Raw genomic sequence first — 23,028 nt, 5'->3', positions numbered from 1 at the left:
TCTGACCTCCTGTGTAATCCAGGCCAGTGAACTTCCCCAGAACAATTCCTAGAGCAGATCTTTTAGAAAAACATCCAATTTTGATATAAAAATTGTCAGTGACGGGGAATTCGCCACGACCCGTGGTGAGCTGTTCCAAAGGTTAATTACACTGAGTGTTAAAAATGCATGCCTTACTTCCAGTCTGACTTTCTCTAGCTTCAACTTCCAGCCACTGGACCGTTTTACACTTTTCTCTGCTAGACTGAAGAGCTCACTATTAAAGAGTTGCTTCCCATGTAGGCACTTCCAGACTGTAATCAAGTCACCCCTTCACCTTCTCTCTGTTAAGCTAAATAGATTCGGCTCCTTGAGCCTACCACTAGAAGGCATGTTTTCCAATCATTATATCATTCTCACAGCTCGTCTTTGCATCCTCTCCAATTTATCAACATCCTTCTTGAATTGTAGGCACCTGACCTGGACACAGGATTCCAGCAGCAGTCGCACCCGTGCCAGATATGGAGGCAAAATAACCTCTCTACTCCTACTCAAGATTCCCCTCTTCATGCATCCAAGGATTACACTAGCCGTTTTGGCCACAGCACGGCAGTGGGAGCTCATGTGTAACTGATTATTCACCATGACCCCCAAATGTTTTTCAGAGTCACAGCTTCCCAGGATAGAGTCCCCCATCCTGTAAGTAAGGCCGACATTCTTTGCCCCTAGATGTACGCTTTTAACTGATCTTTATAATCAGCCACTTGGAAGAACCAATTACTCCCAGGTGGGTTTTTAGAGAGCTGTCATAGGCAAGCTAGGGGCTATCTCCCCTTAAATATGACACACCCCACATTTAATATAGTACTAAACAAAACCAAATCAATACAATCGCCACCGGTGGGAAAAAAAGAAGATGTGCTTTGGGCTGCCACAAAGTCAACTGGTCTTGCAGCCAGGATATGTCAGACACAGGCATTGCAAACCAACCAAAGAATGGAACAAGTTCTCTGGGAAAGGCTCGTGCCACACAGACACAGTCAACAGTGTGCCCTTGTTACCAAGAAGGCCAATGGCATTTTGGGATGTATATGTAGGGGCATTGCCAGCAGATCGAGGGACGTGATCATTCCCCTCTATTCGACATTGGTGAGGCCTCATCTGGAGTACTGTGTCCAGTTTTGGGCCGCACACTACAAGAAGGATGTGGAAAAATTGGAGAGAGTCCAGCGGAGGGCAGCAAAAATGATTAGGGGTCTGGAACACATGAGTTATGAGGAGAGGCTGAGGGAACTGGGATTATTTAGTCTGTGGAAGAGAAGAATGAGGTGGGATTTGATAGCTGCTTTCAACTACCTGAAAGGGGGTTCCAAAGAGGATGGATCTAGACTGTTCTCAGTGGTAGCTGTTGACAGAACAAGGAGTAATCGTCTCAAGTTGCAGTGGGGGAGGTTTAGGTTGGATATTAGGAAAAACTTTTTCACTAGGAGGGTGGTGAAGCACTGGAATGGGTTACCTAGGGAGGTGGTGGAATCTCCTTCCTTAGATATTTTTAAGTCAGGCTTGACAAAGCCCTGGCTGGGATGATTTAGTTGGGGATTGGTCCTGCTTTGAGCAGGGGGTTGGACTAGATGACCTCCTGTGGTCCTTTCCAACCCTGATATTCTATGATTCTATGATTCAGACAATGTTCGTAATCTCCATGCATCTGAAGACGTGGGTTTTTTACTCACGGAAGCTTATGCCCAAATGAATCTGTTAGTCTTTAAGATGCCACCGGACTCCTCATTGTTTTTGTGGATACAGACTAACATGGCTACCCCTCTGATAGTGGTGAAAGGAGAATGAGAAAATCCCTACTCTGGGCTATTACGGGCATCTCCGTGCAGAGTAAAGGTGTCAGAGTGGCAGTGAGAACCTTACCCCCTAAGACTTTTCACTGAACAGACTGTCCGTTCATTCATGTTCTAAGATCCCTGAAGACATGGTTGAGAAGTGGTTCTTACAGCCTCTCTGATACCTAATCTTTTCTGTCACTCCCCTTTCCCCAAATTCCCCCACTCACAGTCAGACTCCCAGACCTACTAAACACTGACTAGAACTGCTGACATCACAGGAGTACCTCTGTTTTTGCTGAGATGGGAAGGGAGCTATTGAGGGGAACCTCCAAAAATCTGGTTTTGCAAAAGGGTTAGGGGCGGGGGGGCGGGAGGAAAGACTACAATAGGCCCTGGCCCCTGAGGCAGAAGGCTACAATTGCTTCTGCTGAGTCTCTCCTTCCTGGTAGATGCTGGGGACTTCTTAAAGGACTACCTCCTGGAAATTCTGTGCAGAGCTCCAGCCCGCCTGGTCCTCCTTACAGAGGGGCACTGCTGAAGCCATGCACTCTCATTTTATTTTGAAATCATCTCTCAAAACAACATTAAAGACAAATGATCTCTGACACAGAGAAACCAAGGAACCAAATTTGAAGGCATCTTGCCCGAAGAATGCAGGAGAAAACATGCTTCCGCGGAAATCAGCATCACTTAGAAACTTAGCACGTCAGCACTTGAGAAACACCTGGGGAAGCAGTGTGCGAGGCAAGCGGTTATATTGGGGAATTCCAAGTCAGGACTTCTGGGCTGTATTTTCAGCTGAGTTACTGTATCTTCATGACTTCTGACAAGTTGCTCAATCTCTCTGTGCTTTGGGTTCTCCATCTATAAAATGGGGCTAACACTCACTTTCTAAAGTGCTTCAAAATCCTCAGAGACATGATATCCAAGCTGAGTATTATGGATGAGTTATTACAGTTTAATAAAACTGCAGCACTTAATCTTATTCCATGCCCCTTCTAGTCCAGAACTTCAACAGTGTTATAACGAGGTGGAGATTGTCTTCTAAATTCTAGATATCCAAACATACAAAAATGTCTCTGTTTATCACTGAGTAAAATAAATAGCCACAGTTTATGTAAGCTGTACAGTATCACATGTTCTGCAGTTCAGAGCAAGCCAGCAGAGGGAGAACAAGCTAACAAACTTCATTCATTCCCCAAGCTTTATGGACAATAAATGATCACATTGGCACAGAAATGAGAAAGTCACTAAAGCAAAGCAGCCAAGTTAATAATCACTGCCAAGGTTTCCCCCCAGTCTCCCATTTACCAGCTAAACTCACATTTACTTACTAGTTAGTTTATAAATAGGTAATGCCTTTGACCTTTGCTGCCATTCTTTAAAATAGCCGTCTCTGCTACCCAACATGCGTTCATAAGCCTGCCTAAACCGACCTAATGTATGTCTTAGATCCTACACTGTTGCTTCTTCCACACAGCAACAACCATCTACGTAGCTAGTACTTATAGGGTACCCTTATTATCCAAGTGCCCAGTCACACTCTAATACCCAATCCTAACTGAATCTTCCCTCACCAGACAAAACCTAATGTTCAATCCCAAACTCCTTCCTGCTCCCACATGTCCTTCCAATCCCGGCTAAGCCCAAAGCCCAGTCTCTACCTGTTTACATCTGTCAGTTCCTTTCCCATGATGTTTGATCTTTAATCCCTCCTCACTTCTAGCTGCCATTTCTTTCCCCTACCAAAAGTCAAAACTAGTAGAGGAAAAAAGAGGTTATTTCCAACATTTTTGGATACTGTAACTGCAAGGAACGGAAAGTAAAAATTAAATTATATTAAAGCTAAAAGGTGGCTGACCAACATCATTTTACATTCATCATCTCGTGTAGACTGGTCATTTCATATACTGAGACAGTTTATGTGTGTGCATATAACATGCAAATATGCAGATACAAAGTTTGTGTAAATGGATGTATCTATCTATATATCTAAGTTTTTATTCATCACCTCCCACAAAAGACTGCATATAAATCTTTCTTCCAACCCTGTTGCACGGAACAAGTTTAAAAGGTATTGTTGGGAAATATTTGTAAATACAGATATAGTGTGAGAATGCTGATATAGTAATTATTTGTATTATGGGAGGCCGTAGAGAGTCAAACTATAAATACCCATAGAAAGTGGCAGTCCTTTCCCCAAAGAGCTTACACTCTAAACAGACAGGAGTGATTAAGGTCTGCAGGAAGGGGCACAGAAAGGTGAAGTGACTTGTCCAAGGTCATATAGCACATCAGTGGCAGAGCTGGGAATAGACTACAGATCCCCTGAGTTCCAGCCCATCTGCAAGAACATTTGGCCTTTAAAATTTAAGAGCAAAGACCAGAGACATGTTTTGCGTTTAACTCTGAAAAGTAGACAGAAGTGTTTTATCACAAATTCAACATTTTGCATGTGTTTTTACATATGTTATTGCGATTTCGAATGACAGTATTACACATTTTATTATACACTGGGCTACACGGAATGATCCATGTCTAAAATAAAAGACCACTTAAGCATGTCATATGTAAAAGGAGCCACTTTGATATTATAAATCTGATATATGAAACATAAACTACCTAAGCTGCGTATCTAATACATATATAAACTGCATGTACATTAATGATTCAACTAATTAAAAATGGCTAACTGATGGTTCTCAAAATAGAATTGTAAATGCGGTCTCATCATCAAGCAGGTTTGTTTCCAGTGGGGTCCCACAGGGATCGGTTCTTAGCCCTATGCTATTTAACATTTTTATCAATGACTTTGAAGAAAACATAAAATCACCATCGATAAAGTCTGCAGTTGACACAAAAATTGAGGGAGTGGTAACATAAGAACAGCCACAATGGGTCAGACCAAAGGTCCATCCAGCCCAGTATCCTCTCTGCCAACAGTGGCCAATGCCAGGTGCCCCAGAGGGAGTGAACCTAACAGGTAATGATCAAGTGATCTCTCTCCTGACATCCATCTCTACCCTCTGTCAAACAGAGGCTAGGAACACCATTCCTTACCCATCCTGGCTAATAGCCATTAATGGACTTAACCTCCATGAATTTATCCAGTTCTCTTTTAAACCCTGTTATAGTCCTAGTATTCACAACCTCCTCAGGCAAGGAGTTCCACAGGTTGACTGTGCACTGAGTGAAGAAGAACTTCCTTTTATTTGTTCTAACCTGCTGCCCATTAATATCACTTGGTGGCCCCTCGTTCTTATATTGTGGGAACAAGTAAATAACTTTTCCTTATTCACTTTCTCCACACCACTCATGATTTTATAGACCTCTATCATGTCCCCCCTTAGTCTCCTCTTTTCCAAGCTGAAAAGTCCAAGCCTCTTATTCTCTCCTCATCTGGGACCCATTCCAAACCCCTAATCATTTTAGTTGCCCTTCTCTGGACCTTTTCTAATGCCAGTATATCTTTTTTGAGATGAGGGGACCACATCTTTACGCAGTATTCAAGATGTGGGCCTACCATGGATTTATATAAGGGCAATAAGATATTCTCCATCTTATTCTCTATCCCCTTTTTAATGATTCCTAACATCCTGTTTGCTTTTTTGACTGACGCTGCACACTGTGTGGACGTCTTCAGAGAACTATCCACGATGACTCCAAGATCTTTCTCCTGATTAGCTGTAGCTAAATTAGCCCCCATCATATTGTATGTATAGTTGGGGTTATTTTTTCCAAGGCGCATTACTTTACATTTATCCACATTAAATTTCATTTGCTATTTTGTTGCCCCATCACTTAGTTTTGTGAGATCTTTTTGAAGTTCTTCCCAGTCTGCTTTGGTCTCGACTATCTTGAGCAGTTTAGTATCATCTGTAAACTGTACCACCTCACTGTTTACCCCTTTCTTCAGATCATTTTTGAATAAGTTGAATAGGATTGGTCCTAGGACTGACCCTTGCGGACCACCACTAGTTACCCCTCTCCATTCTGAAAATTTACCGTTTATTCCTATCCTTTGTTTCCCGCCTTTTAACTAGTTCTCAATCCATGAAAGGATCTTCCCTCTTATCCCATGACAACTTAATTTACGTAAGAGCCTTTAGTGAGGGACCTTGTCAAAGGCTTTCTGGAAATCTAAGTACACTATGTCCACTGGATCCCCCTTGTCCACGTTTGTTGACCCCTTCAAAGAACTCTAATAGATTAGTAAGACATGATTTCCCTTTACAGAAACCATGTTGACTTTTGCCCAACAATTTATGTTCTTCTATGTGTCTGACAATTTTATTCTTTACTATTGTTTCAACTAATTTGCCCAGTACTGACGTTCAACTTACCGGTCTGTAATTGAGTCTCCAAAATGTTTCAAATGGTCGCATGGCAACTCCTGTCCCACAGGACTGGCTGGGCTCGCCTACCTGCTCCAGGCACTGCAACCTCTGGGGTCCCAACACCACTCAGGTTTGGACCAGCTGTCATGACGACAGGAGTCCAGTTAGGCCAAATATGAGTGAGTGGCCCTGCAACTCCATAAGCCAGGTCACAACTCCAGTCGCAAAAATTTGGTCCAGTCAGGGGGGCAGGGCCAAACCTGAAAGGTTGTACCACCTCGAACAGAGAGCCAAGCCCAGCCCGTCCCACAGCCCAGGAGCTGCTGGAGCTTGCCACTGTGGGCTGAGTGCTGTGCAGAACCCTACCCCACTGGGGACGGAGGGGGGCAGGACCCTACCAAAAACCACCCCATGACCTCCATCCCCAGACTATTTACTGAGTCACAACAGGCCATAAATATTTACAGATGGGTCCTGAGCCCAAGAGGTTGAGAACCACTAGACAAGATAACCACCATGGTCCCTTCTGGCCTTGGAATCTGTGAATCTGTACTTTGTTGCAGGTGGAGTAGCTAACATAGCCGGATATTGCCTGAATGCGCTTCCATTTGTACATGCTATGTAAAAAATAAAGGAGGAAAAATCCAGCCATATGGACAGTCAGAGGTGCATGAGGGAGTGTGTATACCAGGTAGTAACGGGATTGGAGGGCGTGACTGTGTATGCATTCTCGGATGGGTTAATTAGACGCACTCAAATATGAGTTGTATAGTATTAGCTTGAGGAGGTTTTGCTGACTGGCAGGAGATGTTTGTGCTTTGTTTCATACAATGTGCTTCACACATTAGCAGCTGCCGTGTGTCTGTTCTAACCCCATACAAGATCTGACAAGATGCTGCGAATGTATAGTCTTGATCTCTGAGTAAAGCCAGGAGAACCGTTAAAAGCATGATTAAAAGGAACCTTTCCAGTGGGAATATCACAGGTAGATGCACCGTGTGACAGTACCATTCTGGTGAGTCATCCATCCATCAGCATCAGGCTGAACTGCTAAGTGTGACATTTCTGTGGGCTAATGGTATTGCAACTGAGACTTACACACACAAATCCCTTCATTTCCCTGTAATTCAGGTATGAACCAAACCTGACTAAAGCAGACGCAAAACTCAGCTCCGTGGGACTAGCCACTGCAGCACTGAAAGTCAATATTATGACTCAATGCAGATATTATGGTGCAGTTTGTACCTGCTAAACTTTGTGCCCAGGACCCAAACTCTGTGTTCACCCTCCCCCGCCAAAAAGCTGCAGGCAGAAATCTTGACCATAACCGATGTAACAAATAAAACAGCAATGTCCACTCCATTCTATCAGGACCAAGGTCTAAAACTGGCCACAGACTTCCCAGACACAATGGCTGAAATCCAGACATTTCAACCTAAGGAACAAACGCAACACTTAACTACATACAGACTGTGACTACCCAGGAGAGAGACGATGAGTCAACACATTAAAGATACTGTACGTTAAGGGAAGTTGATTCACAGACACAGAGAAATTAGAGATGAAAGAGACTTATTTAGGTCATTTAGATTATCCCCAGTGGGGCAATGTGAGTGGCTTTCCGCAACATATTCCCTGGTGCTTCATGTAACAGACCGTTAAACGGCTCCACTGAAGGGACTTCTACCATTTCCTTTCCTCAGTCTAATATATGTCACCAGTAGAAAATATTTCCCAATATTCATCCTAAACTTGTTTCCCTTTGCTCAGTTTTCTTATTCCAACTTACCCCTCATGTCACTCAAAATACACCGCTGACCCTTTAGTGTTTACATCCTTCAAATGCACATGGACGTTTGGGCCACTCAGAAGAAGTAATTGTGAGGATTCATAGAGTCCACGGCCCAAAGAGAGTCGACTGTGACCATCTAGACTGACCTCCTGTATAACACAGGCCCTATAACATCCCCTAAACAAACTCCACTCTGGATGGATGGATTTCAGGAAGAACTCCACAAGTCCAAAATCAAGGAGATTGCCTGCCCCTACAGAGAAGTAAACCCACCCTGGAACACTTTCTAGGTCCATAGCATGAGAATGTGAATAACTCTGAACCCAGACGTGGGGTTGATGCTATGACAAAACGATTGCTGAGACAACCAGGGAAATGTGTTTACCACACTTAGTTTTGTCCATGGGAAGGCACAGATTCCCACAAATGTAAAGACCATAGAGTGGGGAGAGAATCCCCTTCTTAAGACTTGGGTCTGAATTATGACGGAATGGGCAACGCAAGAGATGCTATTTTGAGGAGATGTTTAAATAGTTCAAAATCTCCCTATAGCTGCAGCTGGTACTTCCAGTTGTATACTGTCCAGGAAGTCGCCTGTAACACTGATTTTGTTTTTAAAGAATGGAAGCCCTAGGTATGATTTTTAACACGCTTATTTTGGTGAGGGAGCTCAGAAGAGCAGTGCTGAACACCAGGGTTGGGAGGTGAGGGAAGAAATGTTTCTAACAGAGTTTATCTTTACCCCAGAGGCGATTTAATGAGAGAGGCTATTTCTACAGCACTGATATGGCTCATTAACACATCTGTTTACTCCATTGGGTTTTTCTGTAAAAATGATTCACTAGTTACTTATGTAAATATATTCACCAGTTAGCATCACTGAAACATAGATTAGGAGGAACACTTATAAAGTTATAACGGCTAGAAGGAAGGGCAGAAGTTTTCAGCGTGGGAATTAGTTTCAAAGTTAGATCTATTAGCAATGTTTTTTTTTTTTTTTTTGTTACAAACAAGTTGTTCATTATGCTTTTGCAACGTATCTTCTATATTTAAGTTTCATTTATTCATTAAATCACTGGTAAGATCAGTGTCACATAACAGCAGAAATCTCTTCTAAAACGACGGCAACTAGATTAGGGAAACAAAGAATATTCTGCAACATAGGTGCCAACGCCATGGGTTTTTAATGGCTATAAAAAAATAGCGGGTGCTCGGCACCCACCAGCCACAGTTGTTCAGCAGCTGCGGGAGAAGCTTGGGGGAGGGCGGAGAGCAGGGAGTGGCGGGACCTCAGGAGAGGGGTTGGAGCAGGGCAGAAAGAGAGCAGGGCCTCAGGGAGGGGGTGGAGTGGGGGCGGGACCTTGGGGCGTGTCAAGGTTCCTCCCCCACTCTGAACTCTAGGGTACAGATGTGGGGACCTGCATGAAAGACCTCCTAAGCTTATCTTTACCAGCTTAGGTCAAACCTTCCCCAAGGTACAAAATATTACACCCGTTATCCTTGGACTGGCCGCTACCACCACCAAACTAATACTGGTTACTGGGGAAGAGCTGTTTGGACGCGTCTTTCCCCCCAAAATACTTCCCAAAACCTTGCACCCCACTTCCTGGACAAGGTTTGGTAAAAAGCCTCACCAATTTGCCTAGGTGACTACAGACCCAGACCCTTGGATCTTAAGAACAATGAACAATCCTCCCAACACTTGCACCCCCCCTTTCCTGGGAACTGTTGGATAAAAAGCCTCACCAATTTGCATAGGTGACCACAGACCCAAACCCTTGGATCTGAGAACGATGAAAAAGCATTCAGTTTTTTACAAGAAGACTTTTAATAAAAAATAGAAGTAAATAGAAATAAAGAAATCCCCCCTGTAAAATCAGGATGGTAGATATCTTACAGGGTAATTCGATTCAAAAACATAGAGAACCCCTCTAGGCAAAACCTTAAGTTACAAAAAAGATACACAGACAGAAATAGTTATTCTATTCAGCACAATGCTTTTCTCAGCCATTTAAAGAAATCATAATCTAACACATACCTAGCTAGATTACTTACTAAAAGTTCTAAGACTCCATTCCTGGTCTATCCCCGGCCAAGACCCAGCAACAGACAGACACAGACCCTTTGTTTCTCTCCCTCCTCCCAGCTTTTGAAAGTATCTTGTCTCCTCATTGGTCATTTTGGTCAGGTGCCAGCGAGGTTACCTTTAGCTTCTTAACCCTTTACAGGTGAGAGGAGCTTTCCCCTGGCCAGGAGGGATTTCAAAGGGGTTTACCCTTCCCTTTATATTTATGACAGGGCGGCACAGAGGTGGAACACCCCCAGGGAAAAAACAAAGCTCAGTGCTTATGTTCTGCAACGTTATTAACAGGATTAAACACCATGGAGAAACCTACCACACGACACCTGTTTTGTTGACTATATATATATATATTTTTAAACGATTTTTTGAATCCGTAGAGTGGGTGATCTTATTTTGTGGTTCAGATTGAGTACGGCTGTATGCTCTTGGTCCTAGAAAAATTCCTCTGACACACGGGGAAAGCCGTGTGTCTAGAACAGAGATTCAACAATCAACACCGCTGGGTTCTGTTCTCAATTCTGCCAGTCTGTCTATCTAGGTAATCCATTTACCATTATCACAGTATCTGAGCAACTTCTTTATTTTGTGTTTGTACAGCGCCTCGCACACAGGGGTCCTGACCCGTGACAAGGGCTTATAGGTGCTACATTTATACAAATGAAGAAGGAGTAGCAGTCGTCAGGGGTGAGCGGCTGTTCAAGGCATTCAGATAATACAGGGGTCAGTGCAGCACAAGCATTTAGAAAGCCGTTCCTCTAACAAAGCATTGTAGTAAGTGAAAGCCACTCTGGAAGAAGCATGCAGCCCTGATTCTACAAAGCAGCTAACCACATGCTTAATTTTAGTTGACTTCAGCGGGACTACTCATGTATTTAAGTTAAGCAAGTGCTTAAGCGTTTGCTAGATTTGGGGCCCAAGTCAGCATGATCTTCTTCGTCCCTTGCAAACACCATCAGAGTTATCACAGAATTAGCCAAAGGGACTTAATGACCACATTGCCATGAAACCAGAACATTGAGGGACTGCTATTCTGTTCACATGGCCCATGGTCCCCTGGCTTTTATCAGGAGTCTCACACAAAACTCCACCCTACTTGGAATTTACAGGCCTGCCCTTTGCCCCTTGCACAGCTCCCCCGATTCCCTCGCTGTCAAAGGGACAATGCAGTGTAACATATCTCACTCCAACACTGCAGACTGCTGCAAATCTTCCCCTGTTGTGTGATTTTACATGGATGGGGAATGCATGGCTCTAAATACTTCACAATCCCTAGGATATTGGTAAATCCCAAGGCTTTTTTTTACCATCAGGAGTGAGTGGTCAGTGTCCAAAATCACGGTAAAAGGAGCTATGTGGGAATGGAGGGATGTGAAAAGGAGATGAAGAAGAGCCAGTGGCAGTGAGAAGAGGCAGGAGTAGTTTACCTATCTCCCATTCCTCAGCATAGCATGCCAAGGCTGGGTAACTCTGTCCACTGGGTTGATGCTGCAGGCAATCTTGCAAGGCAATCTTGTGCGTAGGTTTGATGGATTTCTGATGTGTTAAATTTGGCAGTTACAAACCAAGTGTCAGAATAAATAGAAAATCTCATTCTTGGGGCACAGGGAACCTGGCACCTGTGCGGGCACTAACTTCATAAACAGCTTGAGTTTGTCAATGGGAATTTTACCAGTAATTATTCTGCAGCATGGGGGGGGGGGTGCATTTAATGGTACTCAAGTGGAAAAAAAACTAAGCAAATTATTCAATTAACTGAAAACAGCTAATGCACTGGGTTGCTAAAGCAGCCACTTTTCACCGTGTTTAATTTCCCTACTACTACCGTGAAAAGTCCAAAGCACCTGCAGCCCCAATGAGGTGTGTCAGGCAGCAAGTGCCTTGTATACTCTCACTATTACATCAGGACCAAATTCTGCCATCAGTTACGCAGTTCACACTGCAATCAGTGTAACTGGGAAGAGATATCTGGCTCATGGAAGGTATAAACTGCCAATGCAGTAGCTTCTTAAGCTCTCAATGAAATAATATGCTATGGTAATAATAACAGAAATACAGAATCGAGCAATGTCAGGCTGGAAGAGACCTTGAGAGGTCATCGAGTCCAGCCCCTGCTCTGAGGCAGGACCAAATAAACTTTGACCATCCCTGACAGGGGTCTGTCCAACCTGTTCTTAAAACCCTCCAATGATGGGGACTCCACAACCTCCCTTGGAATCCTCTTCCAGAGTTTAACCACCTTAAATTAGAAAGTTTTTCCTAAAATCTAACTTCAATCTCCCTTGCTGCTGATTAGGCCCATTATTTCTTGTCCTACTGTCAGCAGACATGGAGAAGAAGATGGTAACCAATTGTTCTGACAGCCCTTAATGTATTTGAAAACTGTTATCATGTCCCCCTTCAGTCTTCTTGTCTCAAAATTAACCATGCTCAGTTTTTTTTTAACCTTTCCTCAGAGGTGAGGTTTTATAAACCCTTTTTTTATCTTTTTGTTGATCTCCAGTGGACTCTCTCCAGTCTATCCACATCTACGCTAAAGTGCAACACCTAGAATTGGACACAGTACTCCAGCTGAGGCCTCACCAGTGCCAAGTAGAGCGGGACAATTACTTCCTGTGTCTCCTATATGACACTCCTGTTAATATACCCCATAATGATATTAGCCTTTTTCACAACTACATCAAACTGTTGACTCATATTCAGTTTGTGATCCACTATAACCCTCAGATCCTGTTTCAGTAATACTACCCCCTAGCCTGTTATTCCCCATTTTGTAATTCTGCATTTGACTTTTCCTTTCTAATTGAAGTACTCGGCACTTGTCTTTATTGAATTTTATCTGGTTCATTTCAGACTAATTCTCCAATTTGTCAAGGTCATTCTGAATTCTAATCCTGTCCTCCAAAGTGCTCGCAACACCTCCCAGCTTGGTGACATTGACAAATTTTGTAACCACACTCTCCACTCCATTATCCAAGTCATTAATGAAGTACTGAAAAGTACCAGACCCAGAACTGAGCCCTGTTGGACTCACTAGATATCTCAGTTGAAAGAGAACGACTGATAACTACTCTGATAACTTCTCATGCTCAAATAAATTGGTTAGTCTCTAAGGTGCCACAAGTACTCCTTTTCTTTTTGCGAATACAGACTAACACGGCTGTTCCTCTGAAACCTGTACTCTGAGTACAGACTTTCAACCAGTTGTGCACCACCTTATAGTAATTTCACCACATTTCCTTAGTTTGCTTATGAGAATGTCATGTGGGACTGGATCAAAAGCCTTATTAAAAATCAAGATACATCATGTCCACTGCTTCCTCCCTATCTAGGGTGACCAGATGTCCCGTTTTTATAGGGACATTCCCATTTTTTGGGACTTTTTCTTGTATAGGCGCCTATTACCCCCCACCCCCTCTCCTGTTTTTTTCACAGTTGCTATCTGGTCACCTTATCCCTGTCCACTAGATCAGTAACCCTGTCAAAGAAGGAAATTAGGCTGGTTTGGCGTAATTTGTTCTTAGCAAATCCATGCTGGCTATTACTTATTACCTATTATTCTCTAGGCACTTAATAATTGTTTACTAATTTGTTTCAGTATCTTTCCAGGTATCGAATTAAACTGACTGTTCTATAATTTCCCCTTCCTTCCCCTTTTTAAAATTGGTATTATGTTTGTCCTTCTCCAGTCATATGGGAGCCCACCTGTCCTCTATAAGTTCTCAAAGATAATTGCTAACTGTTTCAAGATTCAGAGGAACAGCCGTGTTAGTCTGTATTCGCAAAAAGAAAAGGAGTACTTGTGGCACCTTAGAGACTAACCAATTTATTTGAGCATGAGCTTTCGTGAGCTACAGCTCACTTCATCAGATGTATACCGTGGAAACTGCAGCAGACTTTATATACACACAGAGAATATGAAACAATACCTCCTCCCACCCCACTGTCCTGCTGGTAATAGCTTATCTAAAGTGATCATCAGGTGGGCCATTTCCAGCACAAATCCAGGTTTTCTCACCCTCCACCCCCCCACACAAATTCACTCTCCTGCTGGTGCTAGCCCATCCAAAGTGACAACTCTTTACATAATTAAGTCGGGCTATTTCCTGCATAGATCCAGGTTTTCTCACATCCCCCCCACCCCCATACACACACAAACTCACTCTCCTGCTGGTAATAGCTCATCTAAACTGACCACTCTCCAACTTTAAATCCAAGTTAAACCAGAACGTCTGGGGGGGGGGGTAGGAAAAAACAAGAGGAAACAGGCTACCTGGCATAATGACTTAGCCACTCCCAGTCTCTATTTAAGCCTAAATTAATAGTATCCAATTTGCAAATGAATTCCAATTCAGCAGTTTCTCGCTGGAGTCTGGATTTGAAGTTTTTTTGTTTTAAGATAGAGACCTTCATGTCTGTGATTGCGTGACCAGAGAGATTGAAGTGTTCTCCAACTGGTTTATGAATGTTATAATTCTTGACATCTGATTTGTGTCCATTTATTCTTTTACGTAGAGACTGTCCAGTTTGACCAATGTACATGGCAGAGGGGCATTGCTGGCACATGATGGCATATATCACATTGGTGGATGTGCAGGTGAACGAGCCTCTGATAGTGTGGCTGATGTTATTAGGCCCTGTGATGGTGTCCCCTGAATAGATATGTGGGCACAATTGGCAACGGGCTTTGTTGCAAGGATAAGTTCCTGGGTTAGTGGTTCTGTTGTGTGGTATGTGGTTGTTGGTGAGTATTTGCTTCAGGTTGCGGGGCTGTCTGTAGGCAAGGACTGGCCTGTCTCCCAAGACTTGTGAGAATGTTGGGTCATCCTTTAGGATAGGTTGTAGATCCTTAATAATGCGTTGGAGGGGTTTTAGTTGGGGGCTGAAGGTGACCGCTAGTGGCGTTCTGTTGTTTTCTTTGTTAGGCCTGTCCTGTAGTAGGTAACTTCTGGGAACTCTTCTGGCTCTATCAATCTGTTTCTTTACTTCTGCAGGTGGGTATTGTAGTTGTAAGAAAGCTTGACAGAGATCTTGTAGGTGTTTGTCTCTGTCTGAGGGGTTGGAGCAAATGCGGTTGTATCGCAGAGCTTGTCTGTAGACGATGGATCGTGTGGTGTGGTCAGGGTGAAAGCTGGAGGCATGCAGGTAGGAATAGCGGTCAGTAGGTTTCCGGTATAGGGTGGTGTTTATGTGGCCATTGTTTATTAGCACTGTAGTGTCCAGGAAGTGGATCTCAGTTGGGGGGAGGTGTAAGAAACACTAAGGCCAAAGAAATGCCTGTCCCTGACCAAAATACAACCTCACTCCTTACCCCTCCCATGGAATACAAAAGAGGTGAGATGAAGAACCCAGACTCAGGACCCTCCAAAACAAAACATGACCATAAATTGTAAGAGGTGGGAACGAGGGTGTGCATTGCAGGTATATTTATGCCTGCTAAGTAGGGGGGCAGACAGGACACTGGGAAACAAGGCTCTGTGGTATCAGAGCTATGGATATGCTTGCTTAAAACTAACCCCAATAAATATTGCATTGCCTCCACTTCGGATTTCCAGTCTTCTGCTTTCTGTCTCCATGACAAAAACCAGAGGAGGGGGTAATGGAAAAGCCCCCTAACAACTACCAGGCTACACACCTTGGTTTGTTTTTGTAGGGTTGTTACTGAAAAAGGGGGTGCTGGCACTGATTTGGTAGACATAAAGTAAAGAACATTGTTTTCAAGAACACACATATATCCCTTGCATAATGACAGGTTTCAGAGTAACAGCCGTGTTAGTCTGTATTCGCAAAAAGAAAAGGAGTAATTGTAGCACCTTAGAGACTAAAAGGTAGCCTGTTTCCTCTTGTTTTTTCCTACCCCCCCCCCCCCCCGATGTTCTGGTTTAACTTGGATTTAAACTTGGAGAGTGGTCAGTTTAGATGAGCTATTACCAGCAGGAGAGTGAGTTTGTGTGTGTATGGGGGTGGGGGGGATGTGAGAAAACCTGGATTTATGCAGGAAATAGCCCGACTTGATTATGTAAAGAGTTGTCACTTTGGATGGGCTAGCACCAGCAGGAGAGTGAATTTGTGTGGGGGGTGGAGGGTGAGAAAACCTGGATTTGTGCTGGAAATGGCCCAACCTGATGATCACTTTAGATAAGCTATTACCAGCAGGACAGTGGGGTGGGAGGAGGTATTGTTTCATGATCTCTGTGTGTATATAAAGTCTGCTGCAGTTTCCACGGTACACATCTGATGAAGTGAGCTGTAGCTCACGAAAGCTCATGCTCAAATAAATTGGTTAGTCTCTAAGGTGCTACAAGTACTCCTTTTCTTTTTACACATATATCCATCAAGGATTATATGCACTCGGCAAACAGATATATGTTGGAGACGAAAGGAGGCATACCCCTTTATTCTGACCTCACCATGGGGTTTCTACACTGAGAAAGTTTTCTCATTAACTCATTAATCCGTCTCAGGGGAGAGTGGAGGCAGAATACGGGTTTCCAAATCAGCCTCCCTTGACATTTAATTAACAATAATATTTAGGACTCCTACAACGAAAGACAGCCCGCAGGTGTCACTCGCTCTGTCAGGATTAAAGGGCAAAGAACACAGCAGAGGCTCAAATGACACTGAAGCACAGAGATAAGATGCAAAAAAAACCAAAAAGGTTCTCCAGGCCAACCCACCCACTCCACAGCTAGTACAGAACTGCTCCCTGCTGTATGTTCTAGTGGTCCGGCCAGCCCTCGTCCAGATGTCCCCGAGCAACAGGGCCCCCAGTTTCATCTTATTAATTTCTATTTATACCGCTTTCTGCCCCCCCCAACACACACTCCCTTGGGGGACAGCCAAAAACAAGGAGAGTCGCAAAGTAATTATTAATACTTATTGTAGTACAAAGAATAATCATTTGGAATTCTCACATAGAAGGCACAGTAAGAGGGCAAACTGCTCAACAGACATGACCAAACCAAGTCAACATCCCTGTCAGATAGGCTGATGATATCCTCTTATACAGATGAGGAAACAAAGGCAGCAACAGAACCCAGGGCTCCTGACTCAGAGGTTTTTGCTTAGTAAATGAGACCAAGGCTTTTCCTGCTTCCATTCTAAAATTTTAGAAAGCACCTAAAGCACTGAACACGCGACAGGGCCCGGGAGAGAAGAAGGAATCAGCAAGCCAGAGAGACAGGCAATCCCTTGATTTTCAAAAGCCAAGCAAGTACGCACACTACTGAGCAACTCAAAGATTCACTTCTACTTGCCTGAAAAATAAACCTACCTGTCTTCTTCAATCTGTACTTGAACACAGCCTGAGAAGAGCAGGAGGGATTGTCATAAATATAAAGGGAAGGGTAACCACCTTTCTGTATATAGTGCTATAGAATCCCTCCTAGCCAGAGACAACATCCTGTTACCTGTAAAGGGTTAAAAAGCTCAGGTAACTTGGCTGGCACCTGACCCAAAGGACCAATAAGGGAACAAGATACTTTCAAATCTTGGGGGGTGCTGGGGGGGGGGAAGGCTTTTGTTTGTGCTCTTTGTTTACTTGTTTGTTCTCTCTTGGGACTGAGTGATGCCAGACAGAAATCCATCTTCTCCAACCCATCCTAATCCAAGTCTCCAATATTGCAACCAGTATAGGTAAACCAGGCAAGGCGGATTAGTTTATCTTTTGTTTTATGTGAATTTTCCCTGTGTTAAGAGGGAGGTTTATTCCTGTTTTCTGTAACTTTAAGGTTTTGCCCAGAGGGGGATCCTCTGTGTTTTGAATCTGAATTCCCTATAAAGTATTTTCCATCCTGATTTTACAGCGCTGATTCTTTTACCTTTTCTTTAATTAAAATTCTTCTTTTAAGAACCTGATGGATTTTTCATTATTCTTAAGATCCAAGGGTTTGGGGCTGTGTTCACCTGTACAAATTGGTGAGGATTATTATCAAGCCTCTCCAGGAAAGGGGGTGTGTAGGGCTTGCGGGGATATTTTGGGGAAAGACGTCTCCAAGAGGTCTCTTTCCCTGGTCTTTGTTTAACACGCTTGGTGGTGGCAGCATAGGGTCCAAGGACAAGGCAAAGTTGGCACCTTGAGTAAGTTTTTAACCTAAGCTGGTAAGAATAAGCTTAGGGGGTCTTTCATGCGGGTTCCCGCATCTGTACCCTAGAGTTCAGAGTGGGGAAGGATGGACTCCATGTCAAAGTTTTGTGGACCAGATAACATCTTACAAAGACTCAACACTAACCTAGCCCTGCGTTCTGGGCTTCTGCGGTCACTGTTCTTTGGCTTCCCAGAATACCCCATTCTGCTTCACTTCCAGAGAGTTAATCCTTCCAGGAGCATTTGCTTAAAACTAAAAACTTGAATTTGGCTCAGTACTTAAAATTCTGTTTAAAAAAAAAAAAAAGCCAAAACTCATAAGAAAACCAAAACCCAGAAAACATTTCCACTTTTTATTTCCCTTCTCGTGGGAACACCTGACTGGACACAAGGAAACATTCCTCGTGGAACATTTTCAGCCCATTTGCAAAGTGCTAGCACAAAGCCTCTACCATGGTGCATAGGCTTCACCCAGGCTCTCTGCACAGGGGTGGATTTCACACTAAATCAACCAGCACAAACTGTGACAAGCAAATGGGGTTTATAAAACTCCTTCTGCTTTGATCACCTATATATAATTAGTGACAGAGGGAAGATAATTTGCTGGTTTAAAATGGATGATTTTTAAACGGATGTAATCCCTAGAATAAAATATGTAGACTTTAAAACTCCAAAAAGCACCTGTCTAGGTCCGTTTTTGAGCCCCCTTCCTGGAACATCTGAGTGTTTCCACCCACTGTATAGCAATGTACACAAAGTAGTTTGGTCTCCTGCTAAGATGGCAAACGTCAGCCCTTCAATGGCGCTGAAGATGCACAATGACAGCAAAATTACCTAGGGGGCGTGTGCATTGAGATTAGGATAGGCTTGGGATAGGCAGGGCCCTCCTCCCTCCTCTTTGCCTAGCCTATCGCAGCTCCTCTAGAGGTGTGAATCTTCCCTTGCATCACAGCCTCTCCATGTTGCTCTAGGACCACCAGGTGGACTATACACTAGGATACCCCCCTCCGCACACATGGGAATGCACCAAGGAATCAGCTCCCCATCATTATGAGTGGAGAGAAAGCAGCCTTGCCATCAGTAATGCTATACACCCCCATGCTCCTGCCCCCGGCTCTCTCCAGGTTTCCATAGCTCACTCATTACCGTGGTATCTGAGCAGAAAAGTCTGCCACCCTCTTTCCCCCATAATACCCGATAGGGATACACATTTCCTATAACTGTCTGCCTCAGAGGAGGGCAGGCACAAAAGCAAATTCTTTCAGAAAGCTAAAGCATGAGGTCGCAGTCATTAGCTCCCCTTTGTGTCATGACAGTTGTATAATGAGTTTGTGTTTATAAAGTGCAGCCTCACACTGTGCATTAGAGACCATTTAAAACATACAGGTTGACATCTGGATGCTTTGCCTCTTTTTACTTTACCATTTCCAAAGCCCCTCGGGAAAGAAGGGGGTGGGAGGCCAGGGAGATTATTTCTGAGCTTTGGTTAAAAAAGAAAAGTGCAGCCATTTGCTAAATGTTATTTCTGGGTTTGCATGTATTTACCGAGTGACTCTCTGTGCCCACTGCTGTAATGTAATAGCACGCTGCACAGATTAGATGCAGCATCCCTGTGAGGTAAACTACCCACGGTGGACACATCATGCCCAGCTTCCCTCTGCACATCATTCCAATCACTCCCATTATAAATACACCTAGAAGACAGGAACAGAATCCTATGTCTGCCCGTGAAATGCTCTATCTCCAGTCCCCACAATGCCTCTAAAAACGCTGCAAGCAAAAGACCCCAGCTGAACATATATGGTAAACAACGTTGTACACTAAATTCTCACCCATGCTACTCATGTTATATGCACTAGTTCAATGACTGATACATGAATCAAACCCAGCAGAATGAGCCACCATGCAACATGCAAAAGCAAGCATCATAATATGCAACACAGTAATTCGATCACACCCCAAGACTGAGGATACCGTGAAAACTGAGCAGCCTCCAGCATTCCTCACACATCCTGTTATATTAGAACAAGGCAGACAGCCAATGATATTGCAAAGCTGGAACTACAGAATCACAAAAATATATCTTCACCTAGACCACAAGCCAACCTGGGGAACTCACTGTTGCAAGATATTACTGAATTAAATATTGTCGCTGGAGCTAAATAAGATTGAGAGCACTGTCAACATCAGTAGCGGTGCAAATTAAGAGCCCAGCGGTGCAATCCTTAAGGGCTTGTTTACACCGTACAGGAACATGCGCGACCGTGGTGTGATTTCTAAAGCACACTAAGGTGCTGCACTGTACTTGGAACAGCATTATGTTAATGTTCAAGATGGATGAATTCAAACTGGAACAGGTAATGAGAAATGCTACTAGGATGATCAGGGGACTGGAGGGCCTATTCTACAAGAGGAGACTGGAAACGCTAGGTTTGTTTAGCCTAGCAGAAAGAAGGCTGAGAGGTGATATGTTTGTTCTCCATAAATACATCAAGGGGGTAAACACCAGGGAGAGTGAAGAACTATTTAAACTGAAGGACAATGCTTACACAAGCGTAAATGGGTATAAACTGCCATAAATAAATTCAGGCTGGAAATTAGAAGAAGGTTTTTATCAGAGAGGTGAGGTTCTGGAACCGCTTCCCAATAGGAGCCATGAGTCCAAACAACTTAATCAGAGAGAGCTGGCCAAATTCACGACTGCTTGTGATGATCAGAGACAGAGCTCAGCACACTGCCCTGGGTGGGGATCACTTCCTCTTTCTGTCTTATATTACTAAAAGCTCGTGCTTCAAGGATTCCCATGGTCAACCTGCAAGGGTCAGAAAGAGATTTCTCCCCTCCTCTCCCGCAGTGCATTCTGGGCGAGTTTTTGGTCCCCTTTCGTTGAAGCATCAGGGATGCAGATGGCGAAAGATGGGACCCAGGACAGCGTCGGCCAGGACTGTGAGGTGACATTGAGCATTCACTCTCTCTCGCAGGTGCTTGGCTGACTGGTTCTTCCTCAGATGCTCTGGGTCTACCATATGTGGAACAGAGAAATAAATGCCCCCCTGGGTCAGATTGACAGTGACCTTGTGGGTTTTTCATCTTCCTCTGCAACACGTGGGTGCGGGTCTCTTGCCAAGATTATCTGGATATATCTCACTTAATCATTATGCTGCCACTGCAGGGGCCTCAAGCACTGGTGCACCTCCCTCCTTCCTAGCTCTGCCTGTGGCACATAATAGTCTTGTCTCCTGTGGGCTGTAATACTTTGGTCTAATTTCAATTATTAGGTTTAGTGTGCGGGTGCTGGTGGCCTGGGAGAGACAGGAGGTGAGACTAGATGATCTGCTGGTCCTTCTGGCCTTCAGCTCTATTAATCTATCTTTTTCAGTGCACCAAGGAACCTTTAGTGCACCAGCAAGGTCTGAACGGGTCAATTAATGTGCAACACATTCGTGCGCTTTGGAAATCACACCCCAGTAACACGTGTTACCCAGCAATGCAGACAAGCCCTTACTCTTGTTGGTCACTACTTACTCATGCAAACAGCCTCACTGAAGTCAGCGGGACTATTTGCACAACTGATCCTCAACATAAGGATTGCACAAGATAGCCCTAAAAGATTGAACAATGGTGATTAAATCATGTGCTTTGAAAGGGCAGCATGATGCTCAGGGAACAATCACACACTACATAGCACTGCACAGTAACTAGGTGCGCAGTGGTGATGTATGTTTTCTTCTGAAGCATCAGGTACTGGCTACTGCAGGGTCTACAGCAGGGGTTCTCAAACTGGGAGTCGGGATCCCTCAGGGGTTCCCAAGGTTATTACATGCGGGGTCATGAACTGTCAGCCTCCACCCCAAACCCTGCTTTGCCTCCAGCATTTATAATGGTGTTAAATATATTTTTAAAAGTGTTTTTAATTTATAAGGGGGGGGGTCGCACTCAGAGGCTTGCTGTGTGAAAGGCATCACCAGTACAAAAGTTTGAGAACCACTAGTCTAGAGGGACCAACAATATAATTTGCCTAGGCAATGCTACATTCCTATGACTTATTGCATGACGTGTCTTGATATTTTATGATGTGTTGTGAGAGCACTTGGAAAGCAACTCACATCTTCTGTCTAGCTCTCAGTACTGAAGTCAGAAAAGAGGGGCTGGAGGAGATCTTTAACTAGACTTCCTTGTACCTAATCACCACACAAAATGATCTATCATATAGCGTAGCATTTGTCTACTGAGGTACATCAGCCTTGTTATACATTAGCAATTAAAACTGCCTTCCCCAGCGTAGTCAGGTAGGATAAAGTACAGCACGCAATCAATACTTTACCTAGGGGTTGATATCCTTGTCTCGATGGGCCTCCAAAGGGGTTCCGGCTTCCGAATCCGCTCCCATCAATGGAACCATAAGACATTTTCTACACAGCGGTGAATGGAGATTTTCTCTTAAGGCTGAAAAAGGACACAAAGAAAGAACAGTTGGCTAAAGTCCACAAGCATTGCCTAAAAGATCCTGCAAAGGAAACAAAGCCCAGAGCTTTTCTAGTAACCTTGTCCACCAGTAGTGAGAGGGGAGGGGTCTCATGTCTCCTTAGTTACGTCCCTAGCCTTTCCAATGACCTGCTGTGTGACTTCAGGTAAATCAGCTCCCCTTTCTGTGCCTTAAATGAGCGTAACACCTCGGGGGTTGGGAGACTTCATTCATTACCGTGTGCACAGTGCTTTGAGATCCTCAGGCGGAAGGCAAGTGCAGGGTAGTGTTAGCAAAGGAAGGCAGCCATTGCCTTCTGCAGCATTTTCGCTACAGAGCTGGACAGGAGTCTATCTGTCATACTGCAGGCTTGACGAGCTCTAGACAGACAGTTTATGGCCATATCATAATCTCCTGGGCCTCCAGTACAAAAACTGCAGCCAGAGTTATT

The 23,028-nt window shown here is 44.0% G+C and overlaps 1 protein-coding gene across 9 annotated transcripts in view; it reads right to left on the bottom strand.

Annotated features, from left to right (window-relative positions):
• The window catches only part of TSNARE1 (t-SNARE domain containing 1), a 719,956-nt gene that overhangs the window by 499,189 nt on the left and 197,739 nt on the right, over positions 1-23,028 (bottom strand). For all 9 annotated transcript variants that reach the window (XM_048841786.2, XM_048841780.2, XM_048841783.2 and 6 more), the window contains one exon: positions 22,437-22,558. In XM_048841786.2, coding sequence (XP_048697743.1) covers positions 22,437-22,521 — 85 coding nt within the window. In that variant the 5' untranslated portion in view covers positions 22,522-22,558. The remainder of the gene's footprint in view (positions 1-22,436; positions 22,559-23,028) is intronic.

This window comes from Caretta caretta, chromosome 2, assembly GCF_965140235.1.
Source record: "Caretta caretta isolate rCarCar2 chromosome 2, rCarCar1.hap1, whole genome shotgun sequence".
Taxonomy (NCBI): Eukaryota; Metazoa; Chordata; order Testudines; family Cheloniidae; genus Caretta; species Caretta caretta.
Note: the sequence above shows the minus strand (reverse complement) of the source record. Positions and strands in the feature narration are given on the sequence as shown.